This window comes from Micromys minutus (genome assembly GCF_963924665.1).
Source record: "Micromys minutus genome assembly, chromosome: 3".
Classification (NCBI taxonomy): domain Eukaryota; kingdom Metazoa; phylum Chordata; class Mammalia; order Rodentia; family Muridae; genus Micromys; species Micromys minutus.
In genome coordinates this window covers 53013594-53038854 of record NC_137972.1, presented here as the reverse complement: position 1 = coordinate 53038854, position 25261 = coordinate 53013594, and the positions used below count along the sequence as shown (strand labels likewise).

At 43.1% G+C, this 25261-nt stretch overlaps 1 protein-coding gene across 2 annotated transcripts in view; it reads right to left on the bottom strand.

Moving 5' to 3' along the window:
- PRICKLE2 (prickle planar cell polarity protein 2) overlaps positions 1-25261 on the bottom strand; it is a gene marked incomplete at both ends in the record, with an annotated part of 317401 nt that overhangs the window by 39309 nt on the left and 252831 nt on the right. For both annotated transcript variants that reach the window (XM_080914845.1, XM_080914846.1), the window contains 4 exons: positions 225-411; positions 4042-4245; positions 6403-6540; positions 9498-9611. In XM_080914845.1, the coding sequence (XP_080770971.1) occupies positions 225-411; positions 4042-4245; positions 6403-6540; positions 9498-9611 (643 nt within the window). The remainder of the gene's footprint in view (positions 1-224; positions 412-4041; positions 4246-6402; positions 6541-9497; positions 9612-25261) is intronic.

Genomic DNA, 25261 nt, shown 5'->3' with positions numbered 1-25261 from the left:
GAAAAACAAAAAAGGCTTTGTTTAACCCTTCATCCACCTGTACCTGAAGTCAAATTTTCATTTCTAGTAAAATGAGTAAAGAAACTCCTTTTCATTTGAGCTGGCAAGAGTTTTTTTTTTTTTTTTTGCTTTTTTGTTTTTTTAAATTGTAACCAAAGGGATTTGAACTACGGCAGGTTGAGGCTACCCAGGAGGATCAAGCTAAGTGCCAAGCACAGCCTTACCTATATGTTGGGCACAGGTATCACAGTATTCTGCATACAGGGACTCAAAGCAGTGGCAGCAGTAGGGTCTTCCCTCTTTCATGATGTAGCGCTGGCCCCCCAGCACTGTCTCACACTCAAAGCAGCAGAAGTGTCTCATGTGCCAATGTCGTCCTTCAGCCTCTGTGCACTCGTCTGCAAAGATGATCTGGAGATGGGAAGCCACCAGGTCAGTGTGTAAGAATCATGAGCCCACATTGCAGGAAGTTACAAAGCCCCAAGCGAAAGAGATAGAAAGTAGGGTGACCCGCAGACTGTCCAACAACACAGCATCAGCAGCTATGGATGCTTATTCCTCATATGTACAAGCTCCACAACTTCATCTTCCTGAAGCACAATTACTTTGGTTTCACATTTTAGTGGAAAACTAGTGGTCTGCCTTAGGGAACAGAAAGCATAATAAAAAATAGCTCATATATATCAGCTTCATTTGGCTAATGCATAGTGTTTTCTAAAGTGGGAAATGTCATATGAATCCTTGGAACTCTCTTCTTTTTCTTCTTAAAACCACAAAATTGGGTGATGCCTGGAATGCATTTATCTGTGACAGTAATCTTTAGCTATGAAAAGTGTGTGTTTCTTCCAGTGGCCAGCTGGTCATGGTCTTCAACATGCCTTAGTGTCCCGGGATCCCTCACCTTCATGTCTAATACTCTCCCCACCCTGAGAAATGTTTTTGACCCATCAGAGTTGTTTCCAACTTTGAAGCATATATTTTGAAATTTATTATGATGTTATAATTATCAGTTTAGTGTGGTATTTCCATAAAAACTAACATACAGATAAACTCTCTATATTGAGAGATCATGAATTGTGTGTGTACACATGAGTGCATATGTGTGTGCTCATGAGTGCATATGTGTATGTGTGTAAATGCATGTGTGTGTGTGTATGTGTGTGTGTGTGTGTGTGTGCATTGTATTTGGTTGTCAAATATTGTGCTAAGATTATACTATGGTTGAAGAATAGTCTTCAACAGATATGACTGGGATAATTGGAAGTCTTATGGAAAAGTATCAGTTGAATCCCCACCTCTCAACATTAACAAATGTTAACTGAAAGGGCATCACTGACCTAACAGAAAAAAGTAATAAGATTCTTTAAGAAAGCTATTGCTATAAAGAAAAGGCAATCGCTTTGTAGATTCAGCAACATCACTGCACATGACACATGTCAATAATAGATCAGATGGACTTCATCAAAACAAAAAACTTCTATGCTTCAAAGGATATCAATAAGAAAATAAAAATACAGAGAACAAGGAGACCATATCAGTGAACCACATACCTGGTAACAAACTTATATCCAGATCCTATGATCACCCTCACAAGTAGTAAAAAAATTAATCCAACTATGAAAACCGAGCAAAGGCTTTCAAATCCATAGTTCTCCTTTCCCCCCAAAAATTAATAAATGAATAGACAAAAACATTTTAAAGGTACCAACATTATTAGTGGTTAGAAAATAATAAATTCAGACAGCATTGTGGTATCGCTTTATATCTAGTAGGCTCACTAAAATAAAAAATAAATCAATTGCAGGAATTTAAAGAGAACACGTGGGAACCGGAATTGTCTTCCCTCAGCAGTGAGGGGTTAGCAGGCAGCTGCTTTAGAAGATAGTTTGACCTCTTAAGGTCAGACTTAGAGTTACCATGAAAAGCATTCAAAGTGTAAAGTTCATGTGTACCTAGAAACTTACACATGAATGTTCCTGAGTGGCATGGCTCATCACAGTTAAAAGTAAAAACAAACAACCCTCAGCTGCTAAATGGCTAAGCCAAATGTGACATATTCATAAAACTGTTTGTGTAGATTCATTTAATTGCTCAGCCATGAGAAGGAATGAAGTGCTAATATTTGCTATAACATAAATTAACTTTCAAAACATTGTGTTAGGTGGAAGCAGCCAGACAAAAGGAAACAGTATGTAACATGATTCAAGATGTCTAGCATTCTTGAATTCAGAGACAAGACAAGGCTGGGAGACGGGGTTAAGAGGAAGAGAATGGTATCTAGTGGATACTGGTTACTGACTTTTTGGTTGCTGAACATGATTTGGGATCAGGTAGTAGAGATGCTTGTTCAGCTTTAAGAATGTGTAATTGTGCATCTGAGCCAGAAGGCAAACAGACTGACTAAAGTCCCCAGAGTTTGGCCCATAGCCAGTTTTCCAGCAAGAGCTAGAGAGTTGAATACTTCAACATTATCATCAGAATCTACATTAGTAAAGGTCACAAAATATCTAGAAAAGTGGACACCCGTTGGGATTCAGTAAACCTCATCCCTTAGTTACCTAGCAACAGCCAGGTATACCTCACCCCTCAGTTATCTGGCAATAGCCAGGTATGCTCTGCCCCAGTGACCTGACACTATAAAAGGGGCTGCTTGCCCTGCCCCTTGTTCTCTTGCTCTTGCTCTCTTGCTCTCTCTCTTGCTCTTCCCCCCTTTCCCCATTTCCCTTCCCCCTTCTCTCATTGACAGCCTCTACTCCTCTATTCTCTCTCTCTCTCTCTCTCTCTCTCTCTCTCTCTCTCTCTCTCTCTGCCACCCTCTTAACTCTCCCATGACTTGAATAAACTCTATTCTGTACTATACCATCATGTGGCTGGTCCCTCAGGGGGAAGGGATTCCCAACATGGGCCCCTCAGAAGCATCCCCCTTGCCTCTGGAGGTGCCTCGCAGCACCTCCATGGGCCATTGTCCCCCACTCTCTTCATCCTTTTCCTAACATTGGTGCTGAAACCTGGGATGTCATCTTTTAACAACACCCCCACCCCCAGTCAGTTCATAAGAAACAAATACCCTCGTTCTGGTGGCTCTGACAGACACAGAGCGCTGCTTCCAGGCCACTGTGCATAAGCTCAGGCAGAATCACAGAGCTACTCTGTGAATTGGAGTCCCTCGTCTAAGACCTTCCCCTAAGTGGTTCCTAGAAGAGGTCGGGTTTAGAATGCTCTTCTTTCTCCTTTCTGCTCTGTGGTGTAGTGGTTACTCGTTACTAGGATACGCTTCTAGTGGAGAAAACTTGGCATTGTGGGGAAATCAGGGGCTTGTATTGCCATTCTGATTCTTAGGACAATGCTTTCAAACACTTGTAGCAGCAGGGTGGAAGGATCCAGATTGATATCCATTGACCTCTGAAGCTCTCGTGGGAACAAACCCAACCACCACTCATTTTAGTCCCCGCTCTAACCACCTTTTTTTCCAGAGAATCTTCTAGAAGTGAAGCTCTACTCCTGATGTGTAGATTTTTAGCTGAAATCTAAAGTTGCTCAATGGCTTCTTTATGTTTTTATTGATTTATTGTGTTATGAATATGAGTGTATGTCTATATGCTTAATTATAAGAGGCCTTGTACCAGTTACATGCCATTTGAGGATTTTGGTGGCTGTACCATGTGGCCTTATCACCTATTCCTACACAAGAGTCTCTGAATTCATGATGATGACCATGGTGGGCCATGATGTCAGATGCCAGATCCACTGTGACTGGGACATGGGTGATGTTTCTTTCTGAAAAGGGTTAACATAAGTGAGTCACCTTTTGTTGCCTCCCTGTGTGGGAAGCTAAAGGTGAATGCACATGCTGTGGTGCAACACAGGGAAGGGGGGGAGGGGTGAGGACACTGGAAATAGTCTATGGGAGGTGTGTGTGTGTGTGTGTGTGTGTGTGTGTGTGTGTGTGTGTGTGTGTGTAGAGAGAGAGAAAGAGAGAGAGAGAGAGAGAGATACCATACCAGAACAGTTAAAATGTGTGCACATGGGTAGGGCTCTAACCTCATCACAGGCTGCACAGCGTGGCTTCAGGCACTCGGCATGGTGCCTGCCACAGTAAATCTTCCCATCTTGGTAGAAGTAGATCAGGTCAACCAGAAGCTCATTGCAGACGGTGCATATAAAGCAGGGGGGATGCCAGCAGATGCCATGGCCAGCTCTCGATGCAAACACAGCGATGTCTCCACCCTTAATCTGTCCTCCACACTGTGAGGGAAATAAACAGCAGCAACATCAGCGGTAGCTCTCACCATCAGGAAAGAATGATCTGACTATACCAACAGCTCGCTACTAGGGAGTTACATACTAGTTAGTCCCTTGCTTTATATACCTGATAGGGCAGATTTCTCTTGTTCTTTCCAGGAGCTTCCACCCCAGGGCATAAGTAAGACAACTTAAGTAATAGAGAACGATAAACAAGGTTTGAGAGATGGAGTCTCAGTATGATCGTGTACAAAGGGATCTTCAGGCATCAAGCCAACTTATAGGATACTGAAAGAAAGCCTACACATCTCCTACCTACCCCAAACTGCATGCAGAGGCACAGCCAAGTTCACATCATCCGGAAAGGATACAGAGGGAAGGCTTGGCTAGAGTGGGGGCCTGCATTGCTGAATGGGAGGGATTAGGCACATAAAATCCAATTACTCTTAAATAACTTCTTCCTTTTTTCTATGCATTTTGGGCATGCTCTTTAGTTCTCTACTAGCTTCTCTTCACATAATCTTGATTGAAAGGCACTACTCTTCAAGCCCAGAGTATACAAAGCAGAAATATGACAGCTAACTCATGCTTACAGCTGGCCTTAGAATACAGTTATGTTCAGAGGCTCTTGGAGGAGTGAGCTTATAAAGATGCTCTCTGTTCATTGTGGTATTGGCCATGAGGTCATGACATGTGTCTAGAAGAATGGCTCACATACATGGATGAGTTCTACAGATATTGAGATATTGTCTAGGGAGTAAAAATGGTGCCTCCAAAGCCTTTTTCTCAGTGTGGATCTTGTATGACTTAATATGATCCATAGAATAAGGGCAAAGACTTGAGGAATGGCTTCTAGTTGCTTGTGTATGTAATATACTACAACACAGAAGGAAACAGCCCTCTCTGATCCATGATTATGAAAGAACAGCTAAAGTATCTACTACACACATAATCATATATGATCCCCTCCTCCAGTCATTTCAAAAGGTTTTGTATGGAAAACATTTCCTCTTCAATCCCTGATATTATTCTGCACAGATGTGGGTCTGACATTTCTTCCCCTTTAAGTGAGCCTCAGTCATGAGGAGCCTGGTCTGAGAGTGGGTGAGGCACTGCATTGAACACAGTGAATCTTATATCATGAGCACCAACTACTTGCATCTCAGGAATTGGTCTCAAGGACTCTTTCCAAGGATGATGACCCATTGCCTCCTCACTGGTCAAGCAGTTTCAGGATCCATTAACAGATTCTTTCAGTTATTCCTGTGAAATATCCAAATGGGGTTCTAAACACTACGATCCTGTCAGATAGTCTCCAGCTTCCTCTCACCAAGGCAGCTGGCCTGTCACTCAGGGCTGGAGGTAGAAGGGGCTGAACAAAAACTGGGAAGATTTAGAGAAGGGTAGGAAATGGTGGACTCCCCTGGAAAGCAGGGGCAGGAGGAGAGAGGCAGGATGAGGTTAGCCCAGGCAGAAGGCTTGTCCTGCTTTAGTGCTCTCCTCTACCATAGCCTAAGCATGCTACAGCAGAGTAGCAAAAGGTAAGCTATATCCTTTAGCTCTGTGATATCCTAAGGAGATGGCATGGGGTGCCTCAGACCTTCAGACTTGGGATAAGGTTAGGCGCCATCTCTCACATGGTTCCTTTAAAGGTCATCCATGCTTGGATGATCCTGGATGAGAAGCTGACTCATGGTCCAGATGAGCCATTACTTGGTGGTCCTTAGTTGTTTATATGGCTCTCCATGAACTCTTCCGCCATCTGCCATCTCTGCCCTTCAGTCCTCTGGATTCAGCCACAGGCCAGCTCACTGTTTCTTTGTACACAGGAGCTATCCTCCTGCCTGCTTCTCCCTCTGTACATCTCTGCATGCCTTTGCTCAATACACCACCTTCTCAGTATAGTCTTCTCTAGCTCTCTCATGACTGCAGCCACCCTGCCTTCCTAGTCCTTCCTGGCCCTTTCCCTGCTGGTAGGTTTTCTATTTTGCTGATTTGACTTTTGTCTGACTTCCCCTGGCGTATACCGCTTTACATGAGGAGAACTAGCTTTCATGTCTTATGCTCACTGCTGACTCTTCAAGACCTAAAAGGTCTTGAGCACATAACATTCATGCAATCACTAGAATGAACCTCTTCCCTGCCCCAGCCCATCCTCACCTGTTCACAGATAGCTCCTGTCATGGTGACAGGGAAGGGCCTGACATTGCCTCGGCCCAGGTTCTCACGCTTCCTCTGGTTGCTGAACAGCTTCAGTTCCCTCTTCTCTTCCTCATCCAGGGAGTTGCAATATCGAACCTGAACACACAGAGGAGGTTTCATTGCTCCAGGGAAGTAATGAAATCTCCACCCAGGGCTCACAGAAACTCTGCTACTTGGTTTGACACTCGCCGAACGTTACCAAGTCCAGGCTTAGAACTAATCAAGGTGAGCTAGCACCAAGAAGGGTGATAAGCCAATAGGCTTTTTAAAGGCTGTGAACTCTGGAATTTATGCCTCAGGCAGGTTAGGTGTTCGAGAACTGCTCCTCACTCTTCACATTCTTCTCACATGGCAAGAGTGGCTCGGAGCTGACAATTTCTGGGAACATTCTCCTTTCCAAACTGTAAGGAGCTGAAGGTTTTGTGTGTCTGTGTCTATGAGAATGACCTCTGCACTGAAGAATGGCAGCAGCCTGCCTGTCAGCCTGCATGCACCATCTGGTCTTCATCTCCCTTTGGGAAGCAAGAGTAGGTAGACTTTCTACTAGTGTGGCAATTTGAGAAGATACTTCCTTCTTTTTAAAACACAGCATGTCTAAAGGGCATCCATGTCCAGAATCTGTCCTTCAGTGCCCTTTTTTCTGCCCTTTGGTGATTGTGTCATGATCCTGAGATTGTTTATTGATGCTACTTTTAATTATGACTCACTTTAAGAAACTTGAATACAGTTATTTAAAAGAAAAGCAGACTATGGCCACATACAGGAAAATCAGTCACTCACAAAGATGGGAAGGTAACTCTAAAAGCAAAGAACAAAACCACAGTTTCCCCAGCTGAGCACTGCATCTTCAGCAGAGGCTAGCACCGATGTGCTTATTTAAAATGGAGAAGGAAACAGGCGGGAGTGGCCTGGGGATACCATCCCTCCTTATCCAATTATGGCATCACAGATGAAACGTGATTTAAAAGGAAATAAGCTTTCATTACGGATTCAGTGTCATATACTACCACGCTCAAATCCCACCCTGAGCATGCTTATATCTTCCTTTTGGATATGTGATCCTAAAGCACTTCATGATTTCTTCTGGAGTAATCTAGATATCCCAACTGTTGGCTGCATTGCTTAGACAATCTTCCACAAACAAAATGACAGGAAACGTTCCAGTGAGGACTGTTGTGTGCTAATCTGAAAATCAGAGTAATATGTCTATTCAAATCATGTTGTCTACATGAAAAGAGAACCATCAAGTCTCTGCTTTAGAGTCTGTCTCTGTCTTCAGAAGAGGCCATGTCACTATGACAACTGAACCAATCCCATCCACTAGCTTTCATCTGTCCCATTTGACTATCATGGAGTCGTGATCCAATGATGTCTACTTAGCCAGAGTACAGTTAACATAACCAGAACAAACCACTACAAGCATGAGGCAGATAGATCACTGTCTTCCCTCAAATGACAGTTAAAAACAAAAGTCTTCAGGGGAATGTTCCAGAAACCTAACAGCCCAGAAAACATGGTTTCACCAATGACATTTTATGGGCTTGTGTTTAAAAACAGGCACACCCGTCCTGCTTGTAAAAACTTGCATTTTCACGTCCAGGTTAGTTAACTGGGCATCTGGTTACAATGCCTGCATTCATCTTTAAAAAAGCCAACTCTGGTGTCTGTTTTATGAACTATGAACTAAGCAGCAGGAGAGAGAAATGTAGCTTTCTAGGGAGTCACCTCACTTATTCAGATTCATATATTAATTTCTGCGGTGTGGAGGGTTAAGCCCAGGGCTTTGCACATGCTAGGCAAAGGCTGTGCTACGATCTACATTCTCACTTCCTCAGAATTACCAGCTCAAATTGTCTCCTTTGGGACCAGCAAGATGGTTCTGTGGGTGGAGATGCTTGCTGCAGAACATGATGTTCTTAACCTGAGTTTGAGCCTTCCATGTGGTGGAAGGACAGAACCAATTCCCACACATGCTGTGGTATGTGTACCCCCCCCACATACACACACACACACACACACACACACACTACATAAAAATGTAAAAACAAATTATTCCCTTTTATGCAAATATGTCACCTGGGATCAGGCCACGTATGTGATGAATTGGTAGAAACTGGTGTCCAGCTCTCTACAGGGGTAATTTTTTCTTTCAGTATAAAAATTATACTTTTGTTTTAAATATAGTGCTAACTAGTGCAAATCTGCAAGATTCTCGATTCTTGAAACCAGATACCTACAAATTAATGTCCAGCTTAGAATCCTAACTTCCTCCCACATGATCTTTTAAAAGCTTGCTTACAGACTTCCTCCCTAGGATTAATGTCATTTCAGTAATAAGTGACACTGGCCAGACACAGTAGGTCATCTGTAGCCAGAGATCTGAGAGGTCACTGAGCTGCTGACAGCCTTTTGAGTTATCCTGACTGAAGTGAAAGCCAGCCTCAAAATAATCAAAATAATTAAAATCAAATAAAAACATGCTGCTTACGGAGCTGTGTTTCTGGGATTAGACAGAAGGAATGCTCAAAACACTTTCAAAATAAACATGGAGAACTCTAACAAGGTCGACTTTGGCTTGGTAAAATAATCCTTGTGTGAGCTGACAGTCTAGTCCTGTAACCTCAGCTGCCCTTGACATGGAGAACCTGCACATTCACCTCTTAGGAGATCATCCTAAGAATCCGAGAGACCCACGGTGATTCTTCTGGGCATGAAGTGGTCCTTAGTCATCCTCCTAACTCCCACAGTGACTGGCAGGACACAGTGAAGTCAGAGAACACTGGCCTGACTTCAAATGACAGTGCTTCCTGTTTTCTGTCCTGGTCAGTCATGCCAGGCTTGGAGTCTAACCCAGTCCAGGATGAGATTGTTTTCTGGGAATGGGAGTGAGGAGCGCTCTCCAGAAATACCAACCAGTTTCTTTAGCTTAGAAGAAAGCCTAAATTTAATATCAACGATGGGAAGTTTTTGGCAGCAATCTTACTGATCACAATGATTGGGAAGAAGGACAATTGACAGAAGATCCTGGAAACCAACACCTCCCAGCACCTTACCTCATTGTCGTGGGGCGGCAGCTGGTGCAATAGCTGTTTGATTCGCAATTTCTCTCCAGGACTGTTGACATAGGGGACTTTCTCTTCTGGGAGGCAGCTATAATACTGGTGCACCTGAGGGACAGAACACAGAGAGCGCTTGCCCATTATTCACCCCAAGTGCCACCACCCCTCGCCACCCTGAGGAAGGTTCGCAGTGGAACGCCATGACTCCTACCACCCCTTAAGACAGTCAACTGCTGTCATTCCCACCGAGTGCACAGAAAAGCCTCCTAAAAGACAAAACCAAGTGAATCGCCCCTCACTTGGAGCTATCCCTCTCTGGAAGGGGGAAAAAATTAAAGAAATTTCTTATCAAAGGAGAATTCACAAATGCACAGGTGAAGCCAGAGGGCAAGGCTTTCCCGGCGACTCCAGAGTATTGCTTTACCATTTTCTGTGCCGCTGTCCCATGGGAGGCACCTCTGTAGCCAAGGGATGTGTCAGTGCCTGCCTAAATACTGCTCTCAAACCTGTCTCTGGCACTCTGTAGGTTCTTGGGTGTCTCAGCCTCCACCTACGTCAAAAGCCCTCCAGGTCTGAGCTTTTTTCAATGCAGGCAGCACGGAAAAGAAACTCAGTGCCAGCTTGCAGAGCATGGAACTCAACATTGGCAGCACAAGGACCTCTGGTCTCCTAAAATGCCGCTTGTTAGAAGTGATATATCCCTGCAGCTTCTGAAGTTCACTCATTCCAAAACACTAGAGAAAGGACCAAGCATCCAATTTTGCCTAAGAAAAGAAGACAGATATTTCACTGAGGCTAGGGACCCCTAGAATACTGAAGGGGAAACATAACAGATCCAGTTTAAGTTTTGCTCCCAGCAACAGGCAGTGCGTTTTTTTTTTTTTTTTTACTTCTTTGTTAATTAATACATATTTAAATATATTTTATTATGTGTGTGTGTGTATGTAAGGAAGGGGAAGAAGAAAAATGGCATAATTCTATTTTTAATTAAAATGTTTATTTGTTATATGTTTATATGTGTTAGGGCTTCCAGGGGGTGGTGGGCAGCCATGTTGGTTGGTGAGGCTTTATGGGTATAGCTTCTGCCATCCTAGGAGACTCAGTCTCATAGCAAACCCCCTGATCCTCTGGTTCTTAGATATTGCTGTGCTCATGGACAGAGACAAAGACCAAGTCCTTAATACAGAAGTGACACAGACATCTTTAGAGCAGTAGAAACAGGAGAAAGGAGTCTCTCTAGGTAGGACGCCTTGGACCCTTGTTGACTTGAGAAGTCTATAATGCTTGCTTTCCTATATACATTTATGCACTGTGCTGTTTTTAACTGATGAAGAAAAAGAACCCACTCTCTAGCTGGTATCAATACTATTAGGTCACATGAAAAATAAACAGGAGTAAAAGCTGACAGGAAAGGGCTTGGGGCATGGCTGAGTCAGTGATGAGCAAGCATAGGGACCTGAGTTTGAATCCCCTGTGATAGTGTGAAAAAGCTGGTAGAATAGCATGCACCTGTAACCCAGAGCAGGGTTAGGGAGATAGGAAGATCTTGGGGTCTCATTGCCTAGCCAGCCTAGCCATTAATAAGTTCAGGCTCAGTGAGAGACCCTGCCTGTCTTCAAAAACAAGTCGGAGTGAGACCTAAAAAAGATACCCATAGTTGACCTCTAGCTTCCATATGCACATATATGTACATACCCACATAAACAAGATACATATATCCTCCACAAAGACAGACACACAGATGCCAGCCAGACAGCCAGACAGGGTGCCAACAATCCAAGGTGTGCAACTTTATAGAAGAGGAAAGAAATCCCTATAGGCTCGGACCATGGAGGATGCTTCTAAGATCTCCCACGGAGCAGAATAAGCAGCTCTTGTGAAACAGCACGCACATTCAGTGAGCTGGAGTCCGAGTCTGTGCTCACACTCCATATTGCCCTCTACATGCTTCCTCTCAGTTCTTGGCATTAGGAGTGGTGGGTATAAACCAATGTCCCAGGAATGCTGGGGCAAAGAGCTGTAAAAACCCTGCCTACTTGGATCTCTAGAAACCAAGTATGAGTGTTAGAGGGACAAGCAGATGACAAGGTTTGAGAGGACAAGGCTTTAAGAAATGTAAAAGCCATCTTTATTTTGAAAATAAGAGGAACCATTCACCATGATGTGCCTAATAATCCTCTCAATCTACTCCTGAAGGTAACCACAGACTGCATGTTGCTGACTAGCTGGTTTTTGGAAGGAAGTCTGAGTTGCTGTAATCCCTCCTTAGAGGTGGCTGGCAGGGAGCCATGTCCTGGATGGATGGATTGGCTCTGAGTTTTGTAGGCAGGTCACAGATGGCTAGAACTCCTGAGAAGTGACAGCTCATATCACAAATTAGCTTGAGATTAGTGGCTGGCTATCTGGCCATCTGACAACCACACTATTCTGAGAATGTCTTCTGAGAGTCCTTGTACAATATGCCTCACTGGACGTCAGCCAGATGTAAGGAAGAGGAACCCAGTGTCTGGAGTTTGGCACTTGAGCTTTGCTCCTGAGTCAGAACACTGCTTGAAGACCTTCCAAGACACAGATAGTGCCACACACCCGTAACCCTTGAACTTGTGAGGCTGAGGTCATAAGATCAGAAGCTTGAGGCTAGCCTCGGCTGTATAGTGAAACGCTGTCTCAACAGTAATAGAAGAACAAAGAAGAAGGAGGGGAGACAAAAATGAAGAAAAAAGGCAGCTTTGCTTTTGTCATTCTTAAAATTTTCACAATCATAAAGTGTCAGCGAACGAGAAATAAATCCCTGTCATGCTCAGTAACATAGACAGCTGCAGCCCCTTGACCTTCCTGTCAGTCACTGCTCATGGTCCTCACAGCCATTGCCAAGAGTCCTTCAGTTACATCGAACCAAGTCTGCCATGATGCTGCCCATAGTTTTCTCAGGCAGATTCTTCTCTGTACCCTCCACAGCATGGCAGGAAGCTCTAGCTGTGGCCCTGTCATTTCCCTTCTTCCCAAGTGAGCCACACAAGTGTTCAGGTTCATCGTAGGATCATGAGGACTAAATGGAAATGGTGACTTGTGACATCATGCGTCCTGATGAATTACCCAGACTGGGATGTTTCACAGCCATAATGGCTGATTTTGGCTGCCTATGTGACTACATCTGAAATCAACTAAAACTCAAGCAGCCGGGGAAGGCCATGAGCAATTTTCCCGACTGGCTCAAGGTAGGAAGACCTATCCTAAAGACGGGTCATAGCTTCTGATGACAACTCCCATAATAGGACTGCTTGCTCTCACTCTCACTGACAAGCTCATCTATCCTGTAACTCCAGCATTCCTTCACTGGGCTGGTATTAGAATCTAGTTCTTTGGGATTCCAATGGGACTGGAAACCAACTGCTCTCTGGGACTTCCCTGGGACTCCAGCACCCGATGGTGACTGCTGAGACACCCATCTCATGGACTACACAGCTACTGGATTCTTGGCCATCTATCAGGAAACAGCCATTGTTGGGCTACTGCAACCACAGACTATAATTCTAATAAATCTCATCTACACACACACACACACACACACACACACACACACACACACCTGACTAATACAATGGCCTTTCTTTCATGTTACGACTGGTAGTAATACTGGTTGTATAGAGACTGAGACAAAATCTGGGAACCACCTGTCTAAGCCCAAGCAAGAAAAGTAGGCTGCAAAGAATAGAGTCCTATTTAAATGAATGGAATTTCTAAGGTGAGGATGTCAAATTATAAAGGCATGTGTTTCCTCCTTGGCTTCTCAATCTCTCTCATCCCAGGATCCTCTGACTTCTGCTCTCTTTTCTTTGTAAAACCTCCACAGTGCTGAAGGTTTCCCCCAGCACTGCTTCAGTTCAACAGTCTATCCAAACTGATGAGCTTTTCTTAACTATAGATTCCCTCAGAGAAGGGTCTTGGGCTGGGCCTGCACTGGCAGATGGGAGGATGCAAGGAACTACACACAGCTGAAGACTGGAGGACAAAGGGATTCCAAGGTGAGGAGGGCATCCACAGAGAACTCTGGAAACATTTATTGAGTCAACAGAGGCAGTGACTGCTTTCTGGTAATACAGGACTTTCTTTTCTGGACGATCAACATCACTTGTTACAGTTCACATCTCATGATCACCACTGAAATTCATCCTTTTCCCCAGAATCTCGGTAAGTCTTCACATACAGAATCTACTAAAATACTTCCTTCCAAGGTCACCAACACTTTGATGGAGGACTGGATACTTAGCAAGCTGACTCTTCTCAAAACAAATCAGTTCACAGCAATTAATGATCTACCTATCCTGTTACTGCCTATCCTGAGGCAGGTGACTCTGGGTTCTAAGGAGAAAGATGACTTAGCCCTTCACTGACTTCAAATCCTCTCCAAAGCCTGTTGAGGGCCTGTCATATTGGTTTCTCCATCTCTGGAGGGTTTGGTGTTAGAAATTCTAATGGGCATAGGGATAATGGTGGTAGTTAACTAGGGGAAGGGACAATTCTTGTGAGTCCTTAGTCAACAGAGGCTGCATGCATTCTCTCCTGGCATCCTTGGCATAATGTCACAGGACAGCCCCAAATAACCATCAACCACACCATTGGAAATGAGAGTCTACTTTTCAAAACTACCAAAGTTCAATTTGGCACTACCTCAAGAAAACCCACACATAAAAGCTTATTTTAGCCCAAACATGTTCATGTATTCATTTTATAAGTAATTAAACAAACATAGTTTTATCAGTAGTGATCATTAGCAGGCTATTAATCAATTGGCATGTCGATAGCACCACTAATTGTGTTGTTTGTCAAAAGTGACTATGCTAAATGTGCTAGAATCTTTGCTCTTCTAAGGTGTTCCTAGGTAAGGGTGTCCCACGATTCTGCCTGGGTGAAGTCATACTGGGTTCACTTTGCCTGCACAAAAGCTATGGGAACACAGTAAACTGGCTTAGAAATTAAGCTGCTGGAGACTTATCTGAGACATTATTCGAGGTCTAGGCAGCTTGGCAGCAGCTTTGGCCTGTGTTGGGTGGATGGTAAGAGCTTTACCCAGTGTGCAAACTCATTCTACAACAAGGCCTCACCCAGCTGTGCAGACTGGGCTTGTCTGATGCACTTGCATATGTGACAGCAGTTCTGACTGGGTGGAGATGGCAGCTGGAGCTGATGACTGCTTTCAGGAGAAAATCTTCCTCTGTAAAAAGATTGGTAGAAAGAGCAGCTGCAGCAGAAGCAGCAGCTGCCACCACTGCAGCTGTAAAACACCTGGTTAGGTGCAGCAGGTCGCATACCATAGCTTGCACTGGAGGCAGGTGCGGGCCCTGAAATGTGCATTTATAACATTCGGGTCATCCTACTGGCCCACTGGGCACAGTCTCAGAGTTTTGCAGCTACCCTACTATTTCCTCTCAGCAGCCACAACAGGCTTCCTGTTTTCTCCAAGACATCCAGAAATTTCTAAAGAAGAAAGAATTTGTTGAACTCCATCCAGCTATTCAGGAGTCTCCTCTGCCACCTGGGCATATGACTGGGCAGGGAGAGTCCACAACCCTGCTGGGAACTCAAAGTGCTGATGTTCTGAGGTAGGAACACTTTTATACCCAGATCTCTTTACAGCAGGAACTCAACAAAAGCCAGACACATGCACTTGCCTGGCTCCAGAATCCACTGCTCTTCAATGCCTACTTGAAGAAAGGGATTCATGACCCCGTGTTTACTGAATGGCTCTTGGTTCTGAAGTACCTGTATGTGTAGTATTCCATGAGCTCTCCAAGCACCAAGATGTGAGAGTTTCGTATTCAGTAGAGCATGCCATTAAAAAAATTCTGGGGCTGGCAAGATAGCTTGGTTGATCAAGTGTTTGTAGTCCAAGTACATGGACCTGCATTGGAACCCCAGAACTCACATAAAAAGCTGGGTATTGTTCGGTAATCCTAGGATGGGGGGGTCTGAGATAGGATGTCCCTGGGGCTCACTGACCAACTGGTCTGCCAAGCCAGCAAATTCCAGGTAAAATGAGGAGACCTTGTTTTTAAAAAGTAGATGGAACATGAAAACGACACTCAAGGTTGACCTCTATTCATCTATAAGGACATGCACACATGTGCGTGCATAACTGCACATAAACCTACACACATAGATACACAAATGTGCATGTATATCTGCACGTAAACTTGCACACATGCACGAATCCCCACATACACATGTGCATGCATGTTTGCACACACATGTGCATACATACCTGCACACACATGTGCATACATACCTGAACACATGAACCTGCATACACACGTGTGCATACATACCTGAACACATGAACCTGCATACACACATGTGTATACATACCTGAACACACACACATAAAACATGCATGCATGTACAGAGCATTGCTTGTGAACACTTGCTTCCTCATCGCCTTATTTTAGTCTCTAGGGATTCACTCATTGCAAAGATGGATGGTAAAAAGAACTAAAAGTTCTTCATGTAGCACATTTTCATGTCTGTATTGTTGACTATAGAAATAAAGAGTATGTTTTCTTTTGGTTTTCTCCATAATTTAGCAATATAAGACTTACCAATAAATTCAAAATGTGCTGAGTTCAAATGTTCTCCACACTAAACAGTCCCCCACAATCCCTGTAGCAGTTATATCTGCTACACTTGTTTAGTTTCTTTTTCTCAACAATTTTACTGAGCATTTCAATGTACCTGCCCAAGAACACTATTTCTCACACCCTTCCCCTCAGAACTCCGCAAGCACATTTGGCTGTAGTTTAGTCAGTAGATGACATGGATATGACTTCTGTGGCTCTCCAGGATGTCACTTGTCCCTTTTGTCTTGTTTTTTACATGAAAAATAAGTACAAAGAATGGCTGAAGTTCCGCAGCCACAATATACAATTTAGTAAAATTACGAATGGAATTTGTAGTTTAAAAATAGTATGGAAAGCTAGGAGCCAGAGGCAGAGCAGGGGCAGGTGGATCTCTGAGCTTTGGGCTACCCTGGTCTATGTAGCAAGCTCCAGAATAGCTAGGGCTATATAGTTGTACCCAGTCTGAAAACCCAAATAACAACAACAATAATAAAATGACAATACTGACCATGAAACAGTGAGAAAATACCTTTCTTATTTATGATCTTTATTAATAGGAGTGACTACAAACCTTTCCTGAGATAGAAGTATTTTTCAACATTAACATATTTCAGAATCATTTGACACCTTTATTAACCACTATGGCCATTATCTGCCTCTGTGTTAGAAAAGGAGCCTGTAAGTCTGACCAAATAACTCACATTATACTGGGAGACAGACAGGTTTAAGAAGAAAGTAAAAAAATGACTCTGTAAGGCACAGGCAGAAACTCTTAAACTGTAATCTCTGAAATCGCCTATTTGAGCCAGCACTGGGAAGGCTTAGGGAAAGCTCATCCTAACTGAAGACTCACCAGAGCACAGCACTCTTGTTTCCCATTCCCCAAGAAGCAAAGAGCTTTGGCTCATCCTCAACCTGGGGCTGTGAGATCTGTAGCCCATGAGAGCCTCTCGGTAGGCAGACTGTGCAGTCACTGGGAAGACGTGGCCAGACTTTGGGGGATATGGTAAGATTTATAAAAAGTGCACACTGGTTCTCAGAAGAGGACCTAGAAGACAATTGGGTTTCATTATAGCTATGGGATGCAGTGCTTCGGAAGGTCCAATAGTTTAACTTGTTTCTATTAGCCAGAACTTCATCAACCAAGAAGTAGGAGAAAGTGTTGTGTCGTGAAGCGATGTCTGGGAGAAACTCATCTCCCCATCTCAGAGATGCACATTATAACTTTAATTGGTTTGCTCAGAACACAGCTGGGGAAACAGCGGTGTGATCCCCAAACATCTCCATCATGCTCAGACTCCTGCAGAACTGGAGTCAAATTTAGAAGAGTGAGCTCATTTGAGATGTTTTCAAAGACAAATCTCATTTATTGCTCATGCAAATGTTAAAGTTCAATGTTTCCTGACAGATGAAGGTTCTGAAGACTGAGAACATGCTTGCAGGATATTTACTCCCTCATTACTAGCCAGCCCTCCCAGACCAGTCTGGTTCCTCTGCTCTGGCTACAACTGCTCTGGACTCTGCTCTGACCTTTGAGCTTCTGTCTGCAATTTCTAAGCAATAGGAAAACCATCTTGTACTGAGATAGGTTTCCATGTTTCTGAAACCCTCTCCCTGCAAATACAGTCCTTACTGTAATACTATCTTCCTTCCTTTAACACTGATACTGGATTCTTCAGGTCCAAGTTTGTTCAAGATGCCATCTTCACCTCTACCCCAGAGCCTTCCTCTCCATGGGACATAGCCTTCCTTCTCTTTCTTCCTCAAGGGTCATGCTACTAATCTTACCTTCACTATCCTGTTGGTCAACTCCAGGCTTTCTTATATGTTCAGTTCACTTCAGTGGCTTCCCCCACCCCCAATGTCCATATATCTATATACTTTTTTTTTTTTTTTTTTTTTTTTTTTTTTTGGCTGTCAAGGGTGGGGAAAGAGCTGATAGTGGCATCTAGAGGGTGGAGACCAAGGATGCTGCTAAATTTCCTATAATGCTGAGCTCACACACGCAGTAAGGACACTTCTGTCAAAACATCACTACTGGGGATTGGAGAGATGCCTCAATGGTTAAAAGCACCTGCTGGTCCTGACTTCATTTCCCAGAACCCTCTTGGTGCCTTAAGAAATCCAGTGTCCTCTTCTGGCCTCTGTGAGTGTTGCATGCAAGTGTCTCACAGACATGCATGCGCACAAAACATCTACATATACAATTAAAAAATAAATCTAAGAAAAAAAAATCGACAGTGGGGTCAAGGAGAGGACTCCATAAGTGAATTACTTGCTGCACAAGTATAAGAACTTGAGTTTGGATCTCTAGTACCCATGCAAAAGCCTGGGCATGGCTGTGTGTATGACCATACTCTCAGCACTGAGAGGCAGAGACGGGAGGATTCACATGACTCATTGGCCAACTGGTAACCTCCAGTTCAGTGAGAGATCCCGCCTTTAAAAAATAAAAAAATAGATATATGAATAGCGCAAGACATTTGAGTCTGATCTCTGGCCTGCACACACATACAAGATGTATACTCATCCAGGTGCACACGCTTGTGTATACCACGTTACAACACCAATAACAACAAAATACCAAATAATGGCAGAACTAATAAGTTCTTGGCCTGTGTGGCTTTCAAGACTTTACTGCTGACTATGAAGCTGACTCCTTGCCCATTGTTTCTTCTCCAGCATCTAAGATGGAGCCTCTAAGACTCCACAGCCCTGGAAGAAGATCTGGCTGCCATGCTGTTGAGTAAATGTATACTGTGTTCAAACCTCATGTGCTTAGCTGTCTAATCAACGGTGAAAGAAAACACTGAGGGGGTTTCAGGAACACCAGGAGAAGAGCAGCAAGATTCCCTTCTAGTCACCTAAACAGTTGTGTTTTTCTCCAGAGATGGCTAAGGATGTTTAGGGTAACTACTGACACTTCAAGAGAATGAGACAAAAATGTTTATTTTTGAAGCCATATTACTTTTTTAATGTTACATTAATTTTTTTTTTCATTTTATGCACATGAATGCTTTGCGTGCATGAATGCCTGTGCACCAGGTATGCACCCAATGCCCACAGAGACCAGAAAGAGGGTACTTCATTCCCTGAAATCAGAGTCATAGATTATGAGCCATCACATCGGTTCAGGGACTAGGACCTAAGTGTACTGAAAAAGAAACTCTGAGCCATCTTTTCAGCCCCTAAGATAACATTTGAAGAAAAATTGTAAAGATTTATTTATTTCTAATTAGATGTATATATGTAAGCTTATGCCTACTGTGTGTGTATATAGATGCATACAGAGGCCAGAGTGGGAGTCAGAGTGCCTGGAGCCAAAGTTATAGGCAGTTGTGAGCTGCCTGAGATGGGTGCTGGGAACTGAACTCCAGTCTTCTGCAGGAGCAATAGCATTCTTACCTACTGAGTCCTAGTACTTGTATTTAAATAAATTAAGAAAAATAAGTTTGTGACTTCTTGGCAGGTACACGATCCCTGTCACTCATACTGTCCTGTTTCTGTTAGCTCTTATATGCCCCTTCTCATTTCAACTCTTGCTATTTTAAAATGTATAATATTAGACTGATTGTTGAGTTAGAAAACAGTCTCCAGCTCATTCAGGACATTATCTGTCAGTGATTTACTGTCCTGATGAAAAATGCTGCTGAAATAACATCTTATCTAAATAATCTAAAGACTTCAGAGGCTTAGGCCATAAGATGTCAAGTTTGAGGTTTGCATGGGCTAAAGAGTAAGTTTAAGACCAACGTGGATAACTCAGTAAAACTCTACCATGAAAAATACAGAACAGGAGGTAAGGCTGGAGTGTGGGTGCGCAGTTGCTGGCCTGGCTAGTATACATGAGGCCTTAGTTCCAGTCCGAGGACAGAGAAGAAGAGAACTGAAGAATCAGGAGAACTGGAAGACAGCTTCTGGGTAAGCCACACCTATCAGGACAGTCTCCGCCCCAATTTAAATAAGACGGTGAACATCTGCACCCTGTATACATGCCTCCCTCCATTTTGACAAAGTTTTGATACTGACAAAATTCTTATCCATGTACATAGGAGAATCCATATGGCAGCTTTCTACAATGGCTAAGTTTTTTGGCTCAAGTTGGTTTGTCTGTTTGCAAATGACGTTTGACTTAATACCATCTGTTTATAGCTAGGGGAGTTACTTTATCTCATGGTTCAAAGATGTCATCATCAGAAGGTCTCTGTACACTTTTTGTTTTTTTACTTTTCGTCTGTCTTAGTTTCTTTCAATTCTTGTTTGTCTTTGTTTTCTTCCTATGGGTCTTTGTGATGGGGGTGGGTATCTATGAGTGAACATGAAGTAGGGTAGGAGGAGAGATAAAGAGGATCTGGAGAAAGTGTGGGAGAGGAAAGAATATGACCAAAATATACTGTATGAAAAGTTTTAAATAAAATCAAACAGAAACTTCTAATGGCCAGTTTCTTTGGCAAATGTTTGAAAAACAAAACAAACCCCCCAAAACAATGGGTAAGTTGAAGAATAAAGGGTCTACACTGCTCGATGGTACTTCTCCAAAGGCTAGGATAACAAGTGGATGGCCTGTTATCTAATGAAATTCTGTGATCCCCACAGACGACACAGTCAGACAAGTTCATGCGCTGAGCCCCACAAGACCTTTGGACTACAAGCCCATTCTTAGCTCTAAGTCTGTTTCATGGTACCTATGCTCCACCTCCCCAGAAGTCTCTATCTCTGTAGCCTTCTTCTTTCTCCTCTCCTGTTTCCTTCCTAAATCCTCTGATGCAATATACATTGAAGCAGCATTTAAAATCCATGTGTACCGCCAGCTGTCTGGTTTCCTAAAGTTCAGGAAGAGGTTGAACATTATATGCCTTCATGAATAAGAACAAGTACCCAAGTCTTAATGTAACTTCTGTTTCTAAGCCTCAGATGATTATCAATCTGTGTTATGGTAGTTAGTGGCTCTCCCTTAAAAGGGGAAAACAGCCTCCACTTTGCAGATAATCAAAGTTGATGCCTGCCCAACTTTGTGTGAGAGAAGGAAATTGTAGTGATGTTTAATGTTGAACCTTGATTATGGCAGAGGCTAAGCCTTCAGCTTCAAGGCCATGTTACAGCTTCTGAATTTCAGCACGCTCTTCTAAAGTCACTCAGTAAGTGAACAGGTTATCAGAGAGTGAAAATACACTGGGAACTAAGAGGCTGCTGCATAAATGTCAAAGCAGCTACCATGATTATTGAAAGTGGCAACCCTAGAGTAGAGAAGTGTGCTGGCTTTTCCTGATGGCCGGAGGACAGTGCTTTAGGGTGGCTTGGTCCCTTGTAGAAGGGATCGGGACACTAAGTTCATCCTTTCCTTCCTGCACTAACTGTAATAATGGTGTTTAGTCTCAAAGTGCAAAAAATGGCTGCTGGAGGACCAGTCATAGTCACAGTCTAGGAACAGGTATACACAAACATACACAAGCATTCATTTTACCCACCTATTCACCTGCTGAAGAAACTTGGAGTTTAAAAACATTTTAATTGCTTAAACAGTGCTTCAGTGCATTTTGTTGTGTATCTATTTGAATGTGTGCTTCCAGCTGTTTGGCTGGACACCTTGTGGTGGACTTTCTAGATTACATGGGGTATCTTTTCATTTTCTAAGGAACAACCAAATTCTGATAAAACTTCTAAGGAACTGCTTCATGGTGACACACCATATTCCTTTCCTCCACATCTGTGCCAACACTTGTTATGTTCCACTTTCTAAAAATAACAGCCATTTTAGTGTCTGCATCAAGTGGAAACACTGAGGTTTTAACTTGTGTCACCCTATGACTAACAACTGATAATCTTTTCAGTTGTTTTTGTGAAGTCTGTGTATCTTCTCTGGACAAGTATCTATTTCAATCTTTCCCCCACACTTCCTTCAACTTTCTTTTTGTTTTGGGGCTGAAGAGGGTCTTCATAAATTCTGGATAATAAAATACCACACACACCTGTTTCCTTCTCCACTCATAAAGCATCTTTTATGTGGGCAGGCAGAAAGCTAGTCAAGGGAGGAGCTGTGTCTACCTGGAGCTGGTCATGGAGAAGAGGGGAGTTTGAGCAGATGCTTACACAGAAATGTTTGCTTCTATAGACAGTGATGTGCATGGCTTCTTTCCCATTTCAGTAGTTGTATTTTGCCACACATGCATGTCTAGCTTTAATGGGACCATAATAAAATGCATTCCTCCCATGTCTATAAAAAATAGGGGGGCAATCTTTAAACATCTATGCACCTGCCACAGCATGGACAGACAAGTGTACTTCTACGTATAAGAGTATTTTTTTTTTTTTTTTTTTTTTTTTTTGGTAATATACAGTGGATTCTCTTCATTCACAGAAGCTGAGCTCTAAAACACTGTAGCAAATGGTGAATGAACAAAGACCACTCCACTGTTCCCAGGGAGGAAAAACTTGCAGCCCACAAGCCTCTGAACACATACCATCACTTGACTGTTCCATTAGCTTGGTTCATGGGGATTCCTGTTTAAGAACACTTTTAAAAATATAACACGGATTCACTAACCCAATGTATAAAGTTCATCAAGCTAAAGGCACGCCTGACTAAAGAGACTCTAGCATATATATTTTCTCCAAAATAAAGAGCAGCCTTCTTGCCCTTGGGAAAATTAGATACATCACAATTCTTCACAGAACTTTGAACAGTAAAAGCACCAGCAAAACAACCAAGCAAGCAAGCAGCCAACCAACCAAACTCACCAAATGTGTGAAACTGCAGTACCAATCAATCAGACCATTTGGTATGATCTTAAGTATAAAGGCCAAATAACACCCTGGTTTCTGTCTGTTAATGACCATGAAAAGACTATGCATGTTGATTTGGGGAGTGCAAAGAAATGTTAGTGAGGAGGCAACTTTGTGACTATGGGATCACAAACAATGGGATCAACTAAATTAGAAGCTATCTGCCATGCTCTAGAGTATAGGTGGATCCAAGATTTAAATTTGAATCTGATTTCAAAGCTCATTCTTACAATTTCCAAGAACAAGTCAGGATTATAGTATAAGCAATATAGTCACCATTCATTCTTTGAGCCTGCAGTTCTTGCTAAAACCATGAATGGGAAACAGGGCAGCTAGAGTTACAAAGGTAGATATCAAGTACGTGGTTTGGCTATGCATATACTTTGGAACTATGCAGATACATCTTGCTGTGAACACCACATAAATAGACTTAGACAAACATTTTTACCTGGAGTCACAGGGCCAGAAGTTGATGTGCCTTGCTTCGTCCCCAACAGAGATCATGGGGTCTTGGAGTGACTGATGCAATTCTTCACAGTGATTTTCTTTTTAAAGATTTAATTATTTTATGTATGTAAGTACACTGTCACTGTCTTCAGACACACCAGAAGAGGGCTTCAGATCCCATTAGAGATGGTTGTGAGCTACCATGTAGTTGCTGGGAATTGAAGTCAGGACTTTGGAAGAACACCACTGCTCTTAACCACTGGGCCATCCATTTCTCTAGCCCCTTCACTGTGATTTTTTTCCTAGTATTATTTTACTTCAACTTTGCATCTATTTAATTCGTACATAAATGTACATAAGAAAGACCCCACTTTCTTCGGTAAAATGCAGTCAGTGGTTTGAAGCACCCCAAAACTGTTGTATAATCATCGCCCCACCCATCTCCAGAATAGCTCATCTCTCTCCCCCTACTAGATAACTAACTCCCAGTTTCTTCCTCCCCCAGCCCCTAACAACCACTGTTCTCCACCGTGTTTCAACAAATTTGATGATTTGAGGGTGATTTCCATTCCATGTTGGGACCAAATGTTCTCCTTTGCTAACACTTCTCTGGCATTATGGTGAAAAAGCAGTAGGGAAAACATGAGTCAGATGATCCATCCACACTGACATTTAAGTTGTATAAGCAACGTTTCTTCTGTTTTCACTAAGACAAGGAAAGATCACAGGCATTAGAGCCCATAGCAATAGAAAGGATCTGAGGACTCAGTTGTTCCTGCTGTGTCTCCATGGAAACAAACCACTGAGGATATTGGATCAGTTATCTCTTTTGAATATTCTGGTCTCATCTAGGCCATCGACTCTGCACTTTCCTGCTCACAGAATTCCCACTACAGCTCAGGAGCTCCTTCCTCTTGCTCAAGAAGTGCAGGAGAGACAACCCGACTTGGGGTCGGCAATCACACGGGCACGCTGGATGAGATGAACAAGGGTCTCTCAATAGAGAAATGGTTCTTGGGGAGAGGTTTTCTCCAAGAAACCCAGCAAAGCACACTTCTCATCTCAAAACTTACTCCTCCAATGACATCCTACTAGGCCCTTGGTGGGACAAGCAGCAGCAGCGCCCTCTAGTGTCAGTTTACCAGGCCCCTCCCCTCTCCTTTTCTTGCTGGCAGCAACTTCACTGAAAGTTTTCCTAAACCCTGTTTGGACCACAGTAGGAAATACTTAAGAAAAACAAAACACTTGGGTTGTACTTTTCTACTTCTCCCTCTCCTCTTCCTCCCTTCTTTTTCTCCTCCTTTTCATCATGAAAGGGACCCATGAATGGAAAGCATGAAAATCAGTTCTTATCTGTGTCCAGTGAAGGGAGCAAAGGATTGGAAAGATGTCTCAGTGATCAGAGCACTTGCTACTCTTTCAGAGCACCTGACTTTGGTTGCCAGCACTTACATTGGAAGGCTCAAAACTATAGGTGTATAGTTCTAGCTTCAGGGACTCCAACACCCTCATCTGGCTTCTGCAGGCACCCACTCATATATGGGGTACATGTACACTCACACTGTCTGTCTGTCATACACACACATGCACACACACATGTTAAGAGAAATTAACATTGGGTTTGGTGGTGCACACTTTTAACACTGAAAAGGCAGAGGCAGGGGAATTGCAAGATTGAGTCCAGTCTGAGCTCATACTGAAACTATGACTCAAAAACACACAGAGATAGCTAGAGAGTGGGAGAGGAGAGAAGAACTTCTCAAAACTGCATTGGGTACAGATTTGGGCAAACATAAACTCAAAACCCAGTGAGGTTGTTCAGAAGTGTATTGAGATTCAGGGTAATTAAGATGGGAGGAAGCATCCTCCATGGGACTGCTATGGAAGTCAAACGGGTGTCTTATAAGGCCACCA